Below are 19199 nucleotides of genomic sequence, written 5' to 3'. Positions count from 1 at the left end.
CTAGATTTTGTCACAATATTCCGCCTAGAACGCACGTAACGCCATATTTAAATAATTATTCCACCTTAAACATGTCCTCTCGGAGAAACTTTCATCTCGCTTGTACAGTATTTGACATCTTAAAGTATCGGCGACCGGAATATCTATATTCTAAATTACAATTTAATTCATTCCATGACAAATATAGTACAAGACCCACGCGCTACTTATTAGCAAGGCGTCCTCATAAAACTGTGGCGTTTGAGGGAAGTTTCCGCTACCAAGCTACGAAATGCTGGAATAATATACCACCCCCAATAAGATTGTCTAATAGTAAACACATTTTTAAAAAAAAACTTAAAATCTTTTTAATTAATAAACAAAAAATTGGAATATATATATATATATATATATATATATATATATATATATATATATATATATATATATATATATATATATATATGTATATATATATATGTATGTGTATATGTATGTATGTGTGTATATATGTATATATATTTATATTGTAAATTTTTAATGAAAAGTTTCGCGACTGACTCTTGGCCACAGCAGAATATCAGTGTTTTGCTCTTTTAAGGGCAAAGCAATAAACTGAGCTGTGACCATTTTGTGTTACTATGGCACACGCATGAAGGAATGTTAACAAAGGAGATTGTTAGATTATGTATTTTGTTTTTGTATTTTTGTTTTTTTATTTTTATTCTTTTGTCTCTTTTGCTGTGTATTACGTGTATGTTTTTTTTTTATTGTAATTTGTGTGCTGTAAGTAATGCAAATAAATTGTCTATCTATCTATCTATCTATCTAATGCGAAAACACATTGTAAAATTAAAATTTGTATGTGTTGCTTAGACTTTTTTGATTTGTATATTAAGAAATTGTATCCCATCATGGCGGATCATGGCTATCTCCATTAATCAATTCAAAAATAATACTTCATTTATGTAAAACCGTGTGTTCCCCGGCATAGAATGGGTCACCCCTTCCTTTTCCGTATCTGTCGTAAGAGGCGACAAAGGTAGGGCAAGGGATAGGCAGCAGCATTCCTCTCAAACATTTCTAAAGTCGTAATTGCGGTTGCCAACTCGCCTGCCAAGCGTGGCAACTCCTGGCAAAATTCCCCTAATGGGGGGGGGGGGGGGGGGAGCTTAGCGTAATTTTTAATAAATTGAAACTAGTTAGCAAACAATAAAATTAGTATTTTTTTTTATGCAACTTAAAATGACAAACAAGGTGACGGCCCACCTGATGCTAAGTGGTAACTATTGCCTATAGACATGAGCAGTAGCACGGACATAATAGAGTATACTGTTTGACCCATGATATATCCCATGATATCTGCCATTCTTAAGGACTCAAGTGTTATTCCTCTGTACCTTGTAAATTCACTGCTATATCCCACCTTTAAACTAAAACAGCCATGCAAGCACAACTGCTTCATGGTAGAAACACGAATGGGACAGAGGTGTCTAAGCAAACAAGTTTTGTATAAAGTATCTCTCTCTATAGGTATATATAAAGTTACCATATATTATCTTAATAATTAATTAATTACCTAATTAGTTATGTCATATAGATATATGTTATATGATATGATACTATATTTTGTGTTGTAGATTTAAAATGGTAACATGTATTTTCATTTTGTGAGTATAATGTTACTGTCAACTCTTATAACGTAATAATTATTTACTCTATGGTTACATTATATTCATATATTTTTCATTCTCGTCTATTAAGTCTAATTTCTTATTTTATTCCTCGTTATGAGATTATTGTATTAAAAGTCCATTTAGACCATTTCAACAGCAAAGTTATTTACATTAACATTTTACTAATTATAAAATGTAATGATTGTTACTTTGATACAATGAATTAAACATTCCATTAGTATTATCATCAGACTGACCTATATAGTTATAATTAATATCTTCAAAATGGTAAATATAATATTTTTTTCTTCACAAAATTACTGCAGTAGTTGTTTATTTATATCTTTTACATTAAACATATGTTTTTCGTAAAGCTAGTGTCATTGACATTATCTTCCTCGTCTAGATGCAATTTATGCTGTTATTCAGCCGCCAAGGCAAATTGCGGTTGCAAAAATGGTACGTGGCGCATCCTGACAAACTAAAGAAGAAAATCACACGTGAACTAATCACAACTGTCCTGGCAAGGAAACCTAAGATGTGTTCCTTTTTGGAGTGGAAAGACGTCAAAGTAGTTTACAAGAGGTAATGATTCTTGGCAGTTTAGCTAAATAATTATTAATAATAAATACCATTAAACACATTATAAACACTATCTAATCCCAAATTAAGTACAGCTTGTACTATGGCCACTTGATAACTGATATAGTTAAATATTTTTTTAACATATGTATATTATAAAAATAAAACATCTATAACCAATACAAATATATCCAAAATATGTAAGTGACAAAGGAAACCAGGAAATTGGGAATATATGTATATTGGTGAAAGGAATTTGGAAGACTAGGGCTTCCCTTCATGGCCCAGTAACCGATACCAGTAACAATAGAGATGCATGTCTATTTCAAATTTGGTAAATAACAATATAAAAACTACAAATAATATATATGGCCTGTACTCCATACATTGGGTATATAGAATGAGAATTAAACCTACACCATTGGAAGGTGTGGCAATATTGTAAACAGCTAGACCACTAAGGTGGACTATGTGTGGCTGTGGCCATATAATTTGTATAGAAAACTAGTTGTAGCTTTTTGGCATATGAAACACTAAAAATCACTTCTCAATCCTCCCAGATATGCATCGCTGTACTTCTGCTGTGCTATGGAACAAGAAGATAATGAGCTACTCACTTTGGAGCTTATCCATCGCTATGTGGAACTCTTAGACAAGTATTTTGGAAGTGTAAGTGTCAATTTTAATATTACTAAGTTAAATTATACATAAATATATCTTTTAATAGCCTGTACTTCCTTTCCTGTGGATATCATAAGAAGCAACTAAGAAAACTTAATAATCAAGGGATGGACAGCAGCATTCCTCTTAAAATACCATCAAAGCTTAATTGTGGTTGCCAACCTGCCTGCCAAGCGTGGCGACTACTAGCAAAACCCTCTTGTGGGAGAGGCCTATGTTCAACATTGGACAGTCAACAGCTGACATGATGATGATGATGATGATATCTTTTTAACCAACTTTGAAAGGAAGACATTTTTTTATATTTATATATATATTTACTTATCTTTCTTATCTTTAGTTAGGTCCCTTATGTAAGGTTTGCCAGAGATATTCAATTGTCAAAACTCCTCCTAAACTTATATCTTTTGTTCCATTTGATTTTATAATATATCTCATGTTATATGTAGCTGAAGATTTTCTATTGTACCAACACTCCGCCTACCTCATACATGCAGCTTTTTAGTTTTTCTAATGTAGCACCATTCTGCCTCTGTTGTGTTAAAGAGCCGTTACAAATATATTGAACATTTATTCTCTCTCTATTCTAGGTTTGCGAACTTGATATAATATTCAACTTCGAAAAGGCCTACTTCATATTGGACGAGTTGGTGTTAGGTGGTGAGTTGCAGGAGACCAGCAAGAAGAATGTTCTGAAGGCCATCGCTGCACAGGATCTGCTCCAAGAGGTCAGTAGCCAGGATAACGAACTAGTCTAAAAAAAATATGTGCAAGAAATAATTCTATAGTCTCCATAAGATAATATTGCCAGAGTAGTTTCTTTTTATGGAAATATGTAAAAATATAGGTACATATTTCTGTTACAACAACACACTGCCACACGACTACAATATTCAATGGTTAACAAGGAATACCTTATGCCTTGCTTGTAGTTTACGGTATTTATTTAAATAGTAGATATTATTAAGGATGTTAGATGTCCTGTGCAGTGATATTTGGTAAAACCTGTACCAAAATGCAGTTTAATGCAAATTGTTTATGCTGTGGTTTATGTGATACAGTTTATTTATTATCATGAGTCATTTTAAGGTATAATTTATCTAAATATGAAATCATATTGTTAGTGATGAATGTGAATGTAAAAGGGACTCCATTTTCCGCACTTAGCCTCTCATTTGGGCCATTGTGCGTTATTGTTAGTGATGAAACAACTTTAACTATAATTTCTTGAATTATCTCAAAGTTATACTATAGATTTTTAAAGTATCAGCGATCTGAAACAGTTACTTTGATTTAAAACTTTCATTAAAAAAAAAAAACATTTAATTTGATGACACAATAGTATCCTAAAACAGTTCATATTTGCAAGTTGTGTAATTAATAGACAGTTTTCTTTGAGAGTATCCCGTATAGACCTTTTATACTCCGTTTCATATATAACAGGATTCTGTAATAACTATGTTGCCTGCCAGTTATTTAATAAATATAATTTAATATTTATTTTTTACATAATGATTGAAACTAATTTGACATAACTGTCTCAGTTGCCAGGAACTAGTGTATGCAATCCACTTTTGCAAAACTATGTCACGTCGCACTCACATACTGAAGTTATGTGCATGACACTAGATTTAAAACATATCGCAGTGCATGTAACATCTAGTTTCATTAAATTTATGCATGCATTGTGGAATTAGAAGAATTGTTTTAGAATACTATTATGAATACATCGAAGTGTCCATTATTCTCAATTAGTTTGTGCCATTTTATGACAAGTTATAATATAATTCAATTCCAAGCCTAACCCAATAGATATTTAAATATACGCTACAGTAACCGTTTACTATTACTGAGTATATATATACTGCGTCCTCAGGAATGGCAACGCATGGGGGTTATCATGGGCGAAACAGTATACTCTGTTATGTCCATGGTACTGCTCATGTCTATAGGCGACGGTTACCACTTTCCATCAGGTGGGCCGTCAGCTTGTTTGCCATTCTAGGTAGTATATAAAAAAAAAATAGACGGGCTGTACGCTTATTTGCCACATTCGTAGTAACGAAAAAAAATTAATACATTTTTAATTAGGATATACTGTATCTGGTATTTACATATCCTTGCTGCTCTTTGTAATGAGAATTGTGATAAAATTTCTATCGTTAAAATTATTGTAATATAGTGAAACGGACCAATAGGACAGTGGCCTAAGTAGTGCCTTTTCCTTGTATTAGAATCTCTAGTTTGTGGGTAGGAAGCATGGAAGTGTAACAATTTGTAGTTGTATAAAACGTGACATATCACTACTTGATAAAATGCCATTATACAGATGTTCCTTATTCGTCATTCAACTCGTGTCCTAAAAAATCGTTTATGTCGATTTTTTTAATGACTAATTCGAATTTAGTATATTCTAATTTCCACATATAAGGTTATTCCTTTCATTTCATTATTTTCCCCACTATTCCATTCCTTGTCTTATAAGTAATATATTTTCGACTGCCTGTCTAAACAGGTGCCGATTCTTTATTATTTTTTTTTTTGTAAATTCGTAATACGAACATAGTAAGATAAAATTGTATTTTATTGTCTCTGCCTACCCTAAAGGGAAACCATCGTGTAGTATGCATGTATGTAAGACAATAAATTTAATATTTTCTTAGGTATATATTTTTTTGTTTTTGTAATATTTTTCAATTTTTTTCTTTTCTCATCGGATAAATTATAGTGAGACGTCATATCCGACTTTTTTACGGACGCTGCAGTTTTATTGTTGAATTTTGGAACAATATATAATATTATATGTATTTAAAAAATCTACGGCTTGACATAAAGAAAAACAATCTACATAATATATTTAAAACTAAACCATGTGTGCTATTTAGTAAGTAAAAATTCACAATGCACTAGACACGAGTAGGTATAATTAATTTAGTGAGAGCTTGCCAGTTATCTAAGTGTTTGAATGGTTTCTAGTAATAAGTGTTCACGTGATATTATTCTGATGTTATTTATGTGCAAAATTAGTTCTAATAGAATGGTTATTTTTAAAAAATAATCAATCTCGTTGCTCTATGAAGTGTTCTAGGGTTCCGTAGCTAAATAGTTTAGGAGGATATAAAAACGGAAGCCTGTTAATTTCATCGTGTCAACTCACATTAGCGCATCAGGCCGTCTGTCTGTAGACATCATATCTTTTAGTTTTTAAAGGATTATGTCGATTGATGTCTCACGTTAAAAAAAATTACTAACGCTTTTTCCATGTATCAATCTTTATCAAATTTACCATTGTTAGGCAGGTTTTATTGTACATATTCAGGAACGTTTATGTATTAAATTTATATGTATGTGTGTTTGTGTGTGTGTGTGCATGTATGCGTGTGTGGTGGGAATTTATGAAAGCGTCTCCTTTTGCACATCGTTAAAAAAATTAACATAAATTTTACAAATACTACTCATAAATATTCTATAAATTTTTGATTCAAGTTTACATTTACCCCATTATCTCTTAAAAGTGCATGAAAGCTAAAAATCTTAACTTTGTAACATGTCTGAATTCAGTATAGTCTTTTTCAATAAATATGAAATGTTAAATTATTTTTCTACACGTCTACGTTGAGAACGAGCTACGAGGGACCTAATTCGATAATTTTATAAGCTACGGAACCCTATCTATTAATGCGTGCCCAAAACACTTCACTCATTTGTTAAATTATTCTTCAATCTAGTCCGTATTAATTAGAACCTTACACTGAATATAATATGTTCGCTAATTGTGTGACTGTCCATTCAACGTTTGTATCTGCTCGACATCTCTGTACTCTGCGCTCTGCTAATGTTCCTTTTTGTTTTCGTGTCAAATATGCATGCTCTGGTGGCGGCCAGGACCTGAACGATGGGTTGTTACACTGATCCAGCCTTGCACAACATCGGACACTGATGAAAATTATATATACATATATGTGTGTATGCTTATACCGCTGTAGATGCTCACTCATACGCTTGCTTACACCATTCCAAGGCCGTAGCTAGGGGTTGGAGGGAGGGGGGGGATTGTGACGCCCTACCTTAAAACTAATGATCCCAAGAAACTAATTCGCTTTTCCGAAGTCAATTATGGCTTTTGCCCTTACCTCAAACTTGGGTCTAGCTACGGCTCTGTACCATTCCATTATTTTATTTTCAATGCTTGTTTACTATATAAAACATCAATTAAACGTTTATTTAAATTATAATAAAGTACACTTGGCAATTGGATTGAACACCCGTGTCTTAGAATATTTAATATCTATAGGTAATGTGGCTGTTTTCTGCATAAGTAACTCTAAAATATCAGTTGTAAATTGGTATAGAAACAATATAATTATTGTGTGATTGAGAAATTTCGGAACGGACGGGACGGTGTTGGATGATGGTGATGGTTCGAATTCCGTCCGCTTCGAATTTTTTCAATCCCTATCTACATTATTATTTTGTAAAATCTGAGTTAATACTATGCCTTAAACAGCCTACGTAGTGTATAGTTTATTTTCACGAATACTCGAAAATATAAACAAGTGAATAACTAAAGCAGCTGTTAAATGTAAAGTAAGAGAATGGAATGAAAAAGTAGATTTTATGCCTGCTAGTAATGCTTTTTTTTCTTTAATTAATTAATTTTACAACAATATAATACTCATTGAATGTATGTATACATTCATTTACATATGCTTCACTGTGACATTTCATACCACATTACACCAATGCAGGTTGTTTTCTCTACTCGTTTTATTTACTTAATTTTTTCGTTGTGAATGTTTTTATGAACATATAGGTGTTTTCATTATTGTGACTTTTTTGACAATTTGACAGTAGTTTTTTTTTTCTTACAAGCATGCAATTGCTGCATAATTAAGTAATCAACTCGACTCTTATACACCGTTAATAATAGTTCAGATGTATAAATATATAATTATATAGCGGCTATCCAGTTTAGAACATTATGTTAAGTAGGCATTGTCTCAAATATGTACGATAGTTTACTATTGTGGGTAAGCATATAGGTGTCCATTGTGATATCGTAGTTATGTATATTAATGTTGCTTTATATACGTGAAGTGGTGACAATGATTGTACTCTGAAGGCAAAATTTTACCATTTTCCCCCCCAATGTATATATGTATGGTAGATGCATATGTCTACATAAATATATAATGTAGATATATCCAAAGACTGTTAGATTAATCGCCTTCTTATAAATTAAACAGTTTCCTATGTGACAATTAATAAAAATATACTTACGACTATTATTAAAAATGAAGTTATTTGATGCTTTTGCCATTTTTTTTTATAATTATTTGCAGTAATAGTGGTACGTTGTAAGAAAAGTAAAATGTACCATTAAAATTTTATAGTCAAATTTTTAAATTGAACGCTCTATCATCTTACTGATCACTTTAAGTTGTCTATTATCGCTCAAGAATTAGTTATATGTATAAGGTGAAATTAAAATCTTTAATCCTTTTTAAAACCAGTGAAACTGAACATGTTTATTTTTTAAACAGTATGAATTAAAAGTTAAAAAAAAGGCAATAGAATTCGAGCACAACTAGATAGCTGAAAGCGTCAAGTTCGTTAAAGAGATTTTTCGTTTTTCGAACCATGTCGCTTTGGGAATAATGTTTAATTTCCCTTGTAGAACAAAACTTTAAAATAATACTATGTATTTTAATTTCATAAAAAGTTGTCCAAATATACATAACTAAAGTCCATATCACTGGTTAATGAATTATTATGGAAGGTTGTGGAACTTCTACTAATAATAATAGTGGTCAATATTTAAATGTTGCCAGTCGCACGCGTACTAATAATAGCGGAATTAAACAAAATAATTCTTATCTACTTAAATATGGAATATAAATATAGCTTCCTCAAACACGAGTGATTAGTTTCATTACATAAAAAGTAGATGCAATTTTTGGGTGTACATATATACCTAATTACCAACATCGTGGGTATTATAATGGTGAAATGTTGCCTGCATTGGTGATGGGCTGGCTGTTCATGCATTTATTGTAATGGTATGTCGAAATACATTCTTTTTAACTAAATATCTGTTTTCTTGCATGTACCTACCTCATTCCTTGCCGTGGCACGAGATATTTCCTATTAACAATTAATATTCGTATATTATGACGCTTTAAAATCGCAAAGCTACAATATTTAAGTACATTTTTTTACTGTTATATTGCGAAAGTCCACATTATTGTACTTAGTCGTTATTGGATTAGAATTATTTTGTTTAATTATTTTTAGCGAAATTAAACAAAATAATTCTAATCAAAGAATTCTAATCAGTACGTACAATTTCATAGTTTACAGAATTATGTTTCCAGACAATGAGGTAGATTTTATAATATTTCTTTAACGTATTATCACAGATTATATACAGAGTGTACCAGAACAAGCAAATATTCCGAATTTCAGAAATGGAACGTCATGAAACTGGATTGATTTCTATACAATACAGCTTAAAACCAGCCAAACAAATAAACGCTTTTGTACTCATATATATATATATATATATACTACTAACTACGTGAAATGAACATTATTTGCATCCTTTTAAGACAGAGTTCTACTAAGGTAAAAAATAAGTAGAAAAATGACAAACTCCCATGCTAATTAATATAGGACACCTGGACACGTGCATGAGAAAGTTAAATATTTTTTTTTAGGATTTTTTTACCTTTATATCTTTGGAAAGAATGATCAATTTCACTAGTAGAATTGTGTTTAAAATTACACTAACGATTTTAATATCATGTAGTAGGTATATCTTCATTAAATTACTAAAAAATAAAATTAAAAAATGTAAAGTATACAGAAAAAAAAAGAGAATAACTTTTTCAGAGAAAAGTATGAGAATTAGTGCCAATTAAACCGTAAATTTGTCCCCAAATACATGATTACTATCCCGTAGTTAATTTATTCTGGTTGTAATATTATCAGTGATTTATCTGCCTATTCTGGTCATACATTCATAAACTATACCTAATGGAATCTTTCTAATATCAAGATGTTATTTATGTACATGTGAAACTGACTCTTACACCAACTTAATATAGATTAAAATCGTAAGTATGGTATTCAATTATTTATCTAGAAATGTATGTTTGCATGTGTTGAATGGAAATGGAAGTGTGTGTTGGGTGATTCATCTCTTGCATTTGTAAAATGATTGGTTCTTTTAATATAAATTTTAAAATTTTGTGTTATTTACGTTACTTACTTCAAAGCGATTTTATAGCAAATTTGGGAAAATAATTATAAATATTACCTATAGAAATGAATAAAAATATAAAATACTTTAAAATGTTTTTGTCAAAACTGAATGAGATTTATTTATAATGAAGGTAAATACGCTTTGCTAAAATTATTTTAGGTTGCTAACTTCATGACTATTCGCTTACAAAAATAATTAGGGATAGGAAACAAGAGTTTTATTCTATTTAATCGAAACGAACTACAGGAATTTATTTTTTATAAATGTAATCATGTAGGAGTATTAGGTATTAGTCCCACATTTGGTATTTATAATAAATAATCCACACAAGCTATACCCAAGCAATTATATAGGACTAAACTCGTAACTTTCTTAGCGTATCCGAGATATTTTAAGGCCTATGAAGAGAAGGCCCTATCTATGCCAAATTCATGTCGATCGGTTGAGCGTTTAAGAGGCAACAAACAAAACTCACTTTCACATTATTGTTAGTAAGGAAGTAAGGATAGATGAAAAAGCCACAAGTTTTCGGATTATTGTGCTAGGACGAGACGGTGGATGCCGCACTTCGGGAGGTGGGCCTCCTATGAGACCTGTCGACTTGGACTGCACCAGATAACCTCCGGACCACGCGCACAGCACCGCTATTGTAGTTTCTACAGGCCATTCGCAAAGATGGCGCTAGTGTCTTCCACAACTGGTGGAAAGTTTCATAATTGTTATACAAAGCATTTTTTGTACCTTGTGTGATAACGATTTTATTTTTTAATATATCTTTAAAAAAATCTTCGCCATAAATATAAAAAAATAGTCTTTATTATAGGTAATATTAATAATAATAAAATATTATGAATAATATAGAAATAGTATACATTCTGTGTACTCTTTTCTAGTAAGGCTACTGGACTGAACAGATTTGTATGTATATTAAATTGTACAACACATGGGGAGTGCCCACCATGAGCGTCTATAGGCGTCTGTTACCACTTACCATCAGGTGGGCCGTCAACAACATTTAATTTTTAAATTGTTATTCAAATACAATAATATTATTGTTTACTTAAAGATATCAGTATATGTACAATTTAATTATTCCCTAAAATTTGTAAGTGATTATTTTCAAACGACCACACATTCCCTACTAACTGCCGTACCTGCATTTGCTATATTTATTCAAAGTTATTTATCTTGTATATGTGTTATCAATGATGGCTTTGGTACCTAATGTTCCATTATATAAGAATCTAGTACCAATACTTATACATAAGTATATATGTACTTATCCAAAAGCATACCAAGTGCATTTACATCCTAGGTGTTTCAACTCCTAGACATAGAATACCTAAAATATGTAAATAAAACACTTTATTCTAGAAGTTATGAGAATCGAAATATGTATTGAATATTCTATTGCAATTTTTACAATATATTAACTACCAAAGCGAGCGTTTATCTTAATTTCAATGTTGAAGGCAAAATGTATCCATATTTTTTTAATTTTTTTTTTCAATTTATTATTATTACTTATTGTTACCTTTTGTTATTTTTTTTTATATTTACATAGTTTAACGTTAGTTGATTCATAAATCCGAATTATTATTGTTCTTTAGAGTGTTTCATTTCATTTTTTATATTACTGATAAAAAGGATTAAAACGTAAAATATATTTTCCATTTAATTTTAGTAAACTAGATTTTTTAATGAATACTTTTTTTATACTAGATTAAGGTTAAAATTTGAGAATTTTGCTATTTTTTCAATTTAAACATAATTTTTTAATTGTATTTTTTGGATGTACAGTAACGTACATGTGTTGATTACATTTTTATACTTATAGTTATCCATCTCATGTAATATAAAAAATTATCATGAGGTTTATTATAAATTTTAATAAATGTTTTATGTCAATAACTCTTTCATTTATAATTACAATGAATCTTTGTTTTAATAAAAAAAAAATATTTTAACTATTTAGGTGGTTACATAAAAAAATAAGTATATTACATATTTATAACTGGACAACGGAATTTCTTTTTAATAAAAAAAAAAAAAAACTATCATAGACAACGTTAAAGGTTTTATACAGCTGACAAGCGATGGCTCGGTCTAACACGGCCACGAGCGACACTGGCTCAGTGATGACCCTTGTTGCAGGAGGAGACACCGCAGGGCTTCTTCGAGGACCACGGGCTCGGTTAGAGCGGCCCGCACCGCACCGCGACTGCCTCGGCGACGTAACGGCATGACATCTGATTATTATGGACACGGAATGCATATTGAAACTTTGGAACGCAACAAATTTTAATTTTAATTGACGCTTAGTTTTAATTTTAAACTAATTACTTTGTATGTTACCCATACAAGACCACAAATAAATTGTCATTGTGTGCATATAAAATAATACTTATTTGTTATCAAAAAACTTTTACTGACTATACCATAGATTTTTTAAGTAAAACCATATGACATATAGGTGTTTATAATATTAAACAAAGCTTAATTTGTTTTTTATGACGTACAATTAATGATATCGTGATATTTTCTAATAACACCTGGGATTATGGGCGTTTACTTATCCCTTTCAGACCTGAACGATACGGGCGTGAGTTGTAACTTGAAAAAATTCTAAAACCGCGCGTTCTAAAATCATTTTTACGCACGAAGCTGAAATAACATGATAGTGAGATTCTAAACCGGCCAATAAGAAATCATTTTAGCGGTTAGGTGGTGCAGTAGTCTCGTGCGTGCCGGCAAGATGGCTTGGCTCCAAAACACGAAAATATATTTAATCTGAAAGAAAAAAGTCTTACGTCTGAAAGGGTTATGACAGCACGGCACTATTTTATCGGCACGATATAATGGATGGCGACGCTTTTATGATTCCGTATACATCCACGATATCGTCGACGGTAACATTATGAAAGCACTATAGGGTTTTTTCACTACTACGCACATGGATATCCGCTGCTTGAGTACAAAGAATTTATATAGTTTTCGATTTTAATTTTTTTTTTTCTTATTAGTGTGTACACTAAAAAGTACATTTAAATAATCAAGTGAATAATATTTTATTTACCTGTTTTCGTTGCAAAGCAGTTGTGCTTGCATGGATATGTTTCGGTTTGAAATTAGTAAATGGGTATGACAAATTACTAGCTACAAATAAATATATATCTTAATCTCTAGGAATAGCAACTTATAAAGAGTTCGATAGGCATCACTGTATTCTATATTGTCATGATGCTGGTTATGTCTATAGGCGACGATTGTCACTTTTCATTAGGCGGACCGTCAGTATATATATATATATATATATATATATATATATATATAATATATAAAAAAAGTAATTTTATTTAATTTTAAATCAGTTACAACCGTTATTTCTCAATGGATATGCCACTTTTTGGATTACATAAAATACTTTTATTCCAGTCATAGATTCCCATACATTTATTACTAAATTCACGTAAATTTACAAAAATCTAATAAAATTATTTATATAATATGATATGTAGAAAAGCTATAGAATGTCTACTTGTGATCAGATCACATAAACTCCACTTGTAAATTTAAATAATAAAATATTAGTATTCTAAAAAAAAAAAACAAAAATTAACAAACGAATCATGCACAGCTGACCAATCAAGTCAATCAAATTATATGTCTATGGTATCAATATACTTATTTAATTATAGAATTCTAAATGTTCGTTCCGAACTTGCAAATTCATATCTTTAAATATGAAAAAAAAAACTTTTCGAATGGAATCTCGTGGAGACCGAAATGTAACTTAAAAAAAAACTTATAAATTGTTCATTCTATACCGTCTTATTCGTAGGGAAAACATGTACATATAAATAAATTGTTAGCGGTGTGCTTATTATAAAACCTACATATCGTCATAGTCGTAGAATACTGACGGATCTATATATGTATACTTCGTCAGATCCGTCAGTATTCTACGACTATGACGATATGACTACATTTCAATGTGCGCTCTGTGTACTTACGTGCCCATTAAGTGGACCTCCTGCTTAAAATCGTTAATACTAGTTTTCATTATTATCATTATTTCAAAACCAATTTAATAGTTATGCTAAGATACGTATAACTATAAATAAGAAATTGTTTACAATATTCGAATAATACTACAATTTAAAAACAAAACAAATGTTTTGAAAAACATTGTCAATAAATTTCTTATCAAGGAGGGACTCTTATTTTTTTTTTTATTTAATTAATACCAAGGAAAAGGCGAAATAATATGGTGAATAGTGGGCTATTGTAATCAGATCAAAGTTGTTTTAGTTCTGCCAGGGCATACAGCATTATATTATCTGTGGCCAGGCTATATAGTACCCGTATATAAAATTTTATTTTATTTTCCTAGAAGTTGTATTTTTACAAAAAAAAATTACCCAAATATCGAAATTTAATTTCTATGTCATGTCTTTACATTTAGTTCCAAGTGGTAATTTAATTTTTAATAAATAAATATTAAGTTCAAAGTCGCATGTATTATTTAAATGTATCGTTTCGTTTAATGTATTATGCTTCCTACTATTACGAAAAAGTATTCGAATTGCAGCTATGTACTTAATTTATAATTGTTTAAGGTTTAATTTATATTTAGTGCATATAAGACCGTAGTAACTGCGTGGTAAAATTCATATTTGTAATGGCTAGATCTTGTTCGAACATTAAAATAGTAAAATAAAATAAAATCATTCTTGGAATTGTAAGTCAGTCTTCCATACATCCTATTTCATCTGGCTTTAGTACTGCTTTAAACAGACTATAAAAATAAATGGGGTTTTCAGATTAAATAACTGGGTACAATTTTTTAGGCAAGCCTAAACAAAATAGACATTGGTACCGATTCTGAGGCGCATATCTCTAAATATTTTCATTTGATAATTTCGTAAAATTACTATTTTATTGACCATCATAAATTAAAAATATAATAATTTTGTCTTAATACTTTTAGAAAATTAGTTCATATTGGTCTTTGCAATAAAGATTTCGCTGTTATATTCAATTAAATGTTATTTTTGAGATAAGTTTAAATTAATGGTGTCTCAGAATCGACCCCATTATAACTTACACTGTATACAGTCCCTAAATCTGTTTGTATCTACGCCATATTTTTGTCTATGTAATACATACCCTAGTAATGGTTTGTGCCAAAAATGTGTTGTCTATTGTGAACAATTGTCGATCTATTTATTATCATAATAGCTAATAGTAATATCAATTGGATTTAAAACTCTTTCCATATCAAATCTCATATCCGAATGTAGAGCTCGTATTCTATTTTCAAAATTATTGTAAAACTTTTCTCTTTTCTCCTATATTTTTTAACTAATTTACAGGCCTAAAGGACAATTACAAGTTTTCTAAGAAAATGAAATGTACACGACTAGATTTATAATTAATTTTGGACTAATAAAGTATTATAATAAATAACACCTTTATCAATTATTTCAACCTTTAAATATTTTATCATTTTAGCGACTATTAACGTAAATATTCTAGACGTTCATTCCATTATGGCAAATATAAGCAGGCAGTCTTGAAATAAGACAAATTCCTACCTAGGATTTGGTCTAAATCCAGTTTCATATAAACCGAACAACGTTGGGATCAACATGGGAGTAAAGTTTGAAAAGGTAATTATGAAAGGTATGAAACGGATCAAAATAAGTGAAGATATCTCATAGCACAGGTAGGTAGTTTTTTTTTTTTTATGGATGGTAATAGAATAGTAAGCCCGCCTGTGTTATCAGTATACGCTGGCGGGGCATCACTGAGGGATGATAGATGAGAATGAAAAGGCAGATCAGTTAGCCCATCGTGATACATACACCTAGAATTCAGCACGATTGTTTCCATGGGGAGCGATGTGGAGGTCGAAATGACACGGTATATTGCTAGCAATAGGACTGAGCATTCCGTGTTAGTAACAATCCTTTACCCCCGGCAAATAGATAGTAAGTATGTAGAACCTTATTTTGGAAGCTGTCAATATCCGAAAGAAAGATATTCTGGGTTAACGCTGTGCATTAAACATAAAATAGGATGATGTATATTGACATGAACCTATATTTCATATAAGTATCAATAAAGGATTTGTTACAATTTATTACATTGACAACTTTATTAATGTATATAATAAATTTAAAGGAATCCTTTAATCATTTATATACTCGTATATGATTAGATTAATACAAAAATAGATATTGCAAAACATCACACCAAAATTATCACGACTGTAAATAAACAGGTATCTTGTAAATACAAACGAATTCAACATTTGCAACAGACTTCAAAAATTAAGAGGTACTCCATTGAGTTGTACTTTTTTTATGTCACCTCAACTTCGTCAGTTGTGAACCAATTTGGAAAGTTCGTTTTTTTTTTGAAAGGGTATACTTAGAAATTGGTCATAGAAATATATTCAATGTCGGTTCAGCTGTTTAATTTTTAAATTAAAATTACTGATTCTACCATAGTTGAAGTTTTTTTTTTTTTGTGGGACATAATCTCAAGTTATTAAAAATTATTTTCCAATTATTAATATTGTCATAATGCTGTAAATAGAAATATATTTAAGACCTCATTTAGCCAAGTCTTAAAGTAACGTAACAATAAAATGTCTCAAATTTTAACATGTTTAAAAAGCCAATGGCTTATTTTATAGAAGTGTTTTATATACATATTCGTACACTAACTGGATCGCCACTATCAGTTACTTTACTGATAACTTTTATTCTTTATCAAACATATTGTTAGATGTTATTTTTTGTTTTCATAATTTTTCCCGAATATTCTTGAGATGTGTGCTGACTATCCAGTCTCGACATTCCTCTACAATCTCCATATAACCTACTACTTTTTGACATTGCCCTTGGTTTTAAAAGATGCCGGATATGCGTTTTCACATAATTCTTGAAGCTCGGGATCTTTAAATATTTCCTGAATGGGTCCCAAGAGTTTATTAATAGCTTGTTCGACAGAAGATTTCAAATCTCCCGGGTGAATATTTTGTTTTGCAAAATCATCTTCTAAGTCATCAAAATTAGAAAATTCAATATCACCTCCATGATCTGGTACTCTAGTAATTTTGAAAGACTCATTAGGTTTTAGCAGTGGGAATACGACATATTTAGTGAAAGACAGCACTCCATTATCTACAATATTTCCAGGCTCACAAAATGCCTTCTTGAGTTTCTTTTTTACAGTCGCCGGATCATCTAATAGATCAATTTTGCTCTCTTCTTCAGACGCAGACATTTTCCCGCCCGTCAGACCTGGTACCATGGGGTTCATAAGATGAACTCGCTTAACGTATCCTAATTGTGGCAAATACTTTTCGGCCAATGTAAATATTTTTCTCTGATCGACACCACCAAACTGAGCGTCGACTTTTAAAAATTCCTCATCTAATGCCTGCAATCCAGGGTACAGCAAACCACTTAATAAAGGGTGATCTACCTGCTTCACTACTTCTGCTCCTGCTTTCCTTGCATCGTGTTCAGTAATAACAGAAGACATCCGGTAAACGTCTAGAGTATATTCCTTGCTTAGTTGGAAATCTGTACCTCTGATAAACTTCAACTTATCTAATGGTACGCCAATGGACTGAAGCATTGCTTTGATTACAGCTTCATAATATTGTGTGCGAAGGTGTAATAAATCCCAAGGCGCTTTCATATTATCCAAATAAGCATGTAAATCAGCAAATAAGATGGTCACCTCGCATCCCGCTTTAAGAAAATCGGCAATCTTACACATGGGAACAAAGTAAGCTATATGTGGACGTCCAGTGGTGGCAGTACCCCAATATACCTTGAGGTCTCTCTCTTTCAAAATTTCCGTCATTCTTTCTTCTCCTAAAACTTCTTGAAGATTACGTACGATAAGACGCTTCTTTTCTTCCCAATTCGTCATGATTGTTTAAATCTGGAAATTCAAAATTAACGGTTCGGAAACATGGTAACAATAAGTGTATTTTTTTTCAAATTAATATAAAAATATTTCAATCTAGCAATTTATTATTATAAATAAAAAAAAATCACATGAAAGGTTCAAAATAATTTTCATATCTATTTCGACTATCGAGACGGATTTAATGGATTATCCAGACAATTTAGCACAAAAGTTTTTGTATGCATGAGATAGAACAACACAGCAATATGCTGCATCTTGTTTTATGTGAGGAAATGAAAACCTATCTCTTGATATATTAATATCCCAATTGTAAACATAGTATAACGGCTACTTCCGTTATACGACTGTTCCTTATAGCAGTCCATAGATTGGCCTATTTTCAGCAGTGAACAGAATAGCTGAAAGGATGATACGTAGTATAGTTTTATCTATAAAGTTTTTACTTACCGTAAGTAATAGTAAGGAAACAAACGTATTTTGATAAAATTTTGTTATATTAGTAAATAAAAAAGGTTTTAATGCAAGTTTTCTGAGACGTCAATAGAATATGAAGAACCGGTGAGTTTTAAATTTTTAAATTCACTATTTTCAGATACGTATTATCTTATCAAAATAAAGTTACTAACAAAATTTATTATCGAAACAGACGTCTATATATCTTAAATTTTTGATACTATTTCGAAGAAATACGTTTATAAATAATCCTAAAGAAAAAAACGGGGAACCCCATAACCTCTAATGGCTAAAGTCAGACAAATAGGCAGGTGGATCTACAAATCATACGTAGAATAGGCCACCCTCATTATTATTATTATTGAAAGACGAGATTTTTCAGACAGAAAAACCTCTGACACCGCCACTTTTTTATGATATCTTGTTTTAGCCCTTTTTTAAGTTCACTGCTAATTCCTATCAGTGATAGGGATTTTAATATGTTTTTTGTGGCGATGTTTTTTTTTATTTCCTCAGGATATAAAGTGTATTTTCCAAAGGAGATATATCGTTTATATATGAGTGAGCTACAGCCACAAATTAAGTGCTGCTAGGTCACCCTTAGTTCATAA

At 30.8% G+C, this 19199-nt stretch overlaps 2 protein-coding genes across 3 annotated transcripts; one reads left to right on the top strand and one right to left on the bottom strand.

The window, feature by feature from the left end:
- The first annotated feature begins 1705 nt into the window (after positions 1–1705).
- LOC113513932 (AP-1 complex subunit sigma-2) lies at positions 1706–12617 on the top strand. 2 transcript variants are annotated; one of them, XM_052902212.1, is made up of 5 exons: positions 1706–1943; positions 2062–2240; positions 2798–2906; positions 3509–3646; positions 12337–12617. In XM_052902212.1, exons 1-5 carry the CDS (start codon positions 1941–1943, stop codon positions 12379–12381), a joined length of 474 nt encoding a protein of 157 aa, XP_052758172.1. In that variant the 5' UTR covers positions 1706–1940; the 3' UTR covers positions 12382–12617. The 2 variants fall into 2 exon arrangements, with proteins under 2 accessions (XP_052758172.1, XP_026753714.1); XM_026897913.3 differs by lacking the exon at positions 12337–12617 and adding an exon at positions 10728–11787.
- Positions 12618–16773: 4156 nt separating this feature from the next.
- Positions 16774–18740, bottom strand: LOC113518873 (tyrosine--tRNA ligase, cytoplasmic-like). Its single transcript, XM_026903896.3, has 2 exons — positions 18583–18740; positions 16774–18147 (listed from the first exon to the last, which is right to left on the bottom strand). Exon 2 carries the CDS (start codon positions 18133–18135, stop codon positions 17074–17076), a length of 1062 nt encoding a protein of 353 aa, XP_026759697.2. The 5' UTR covers positions 18136–18147; positions 18583–18740; the 3' UTR covers positions 16774–17073.
- Between the last annotated feature and the right edge of the window lie 459 nt (positions 18741–19199).

The sequence above is a fragment of the Galleria mellonella genome, unplaced genomic scaffold, assembly GCF_026898425.1.
Source record: "Galleria mellonella isolate WM207_F2 unplaced genomic scaffold, CSIRO_AGI_GalMel_v1 utg874, whole genome shotgun sequence".
In the NCBI taxonomy this organism is placed as follows: domain Eukaryota; kingdom Metazoa; phylum Arthropoda; class Insecta; order Lepidoptera; family Pyralidae; genus Galleria; species Galleria mellonella.
This window is presented reverse-complemented; position numbering and strand designations above follow the sequence as displayed.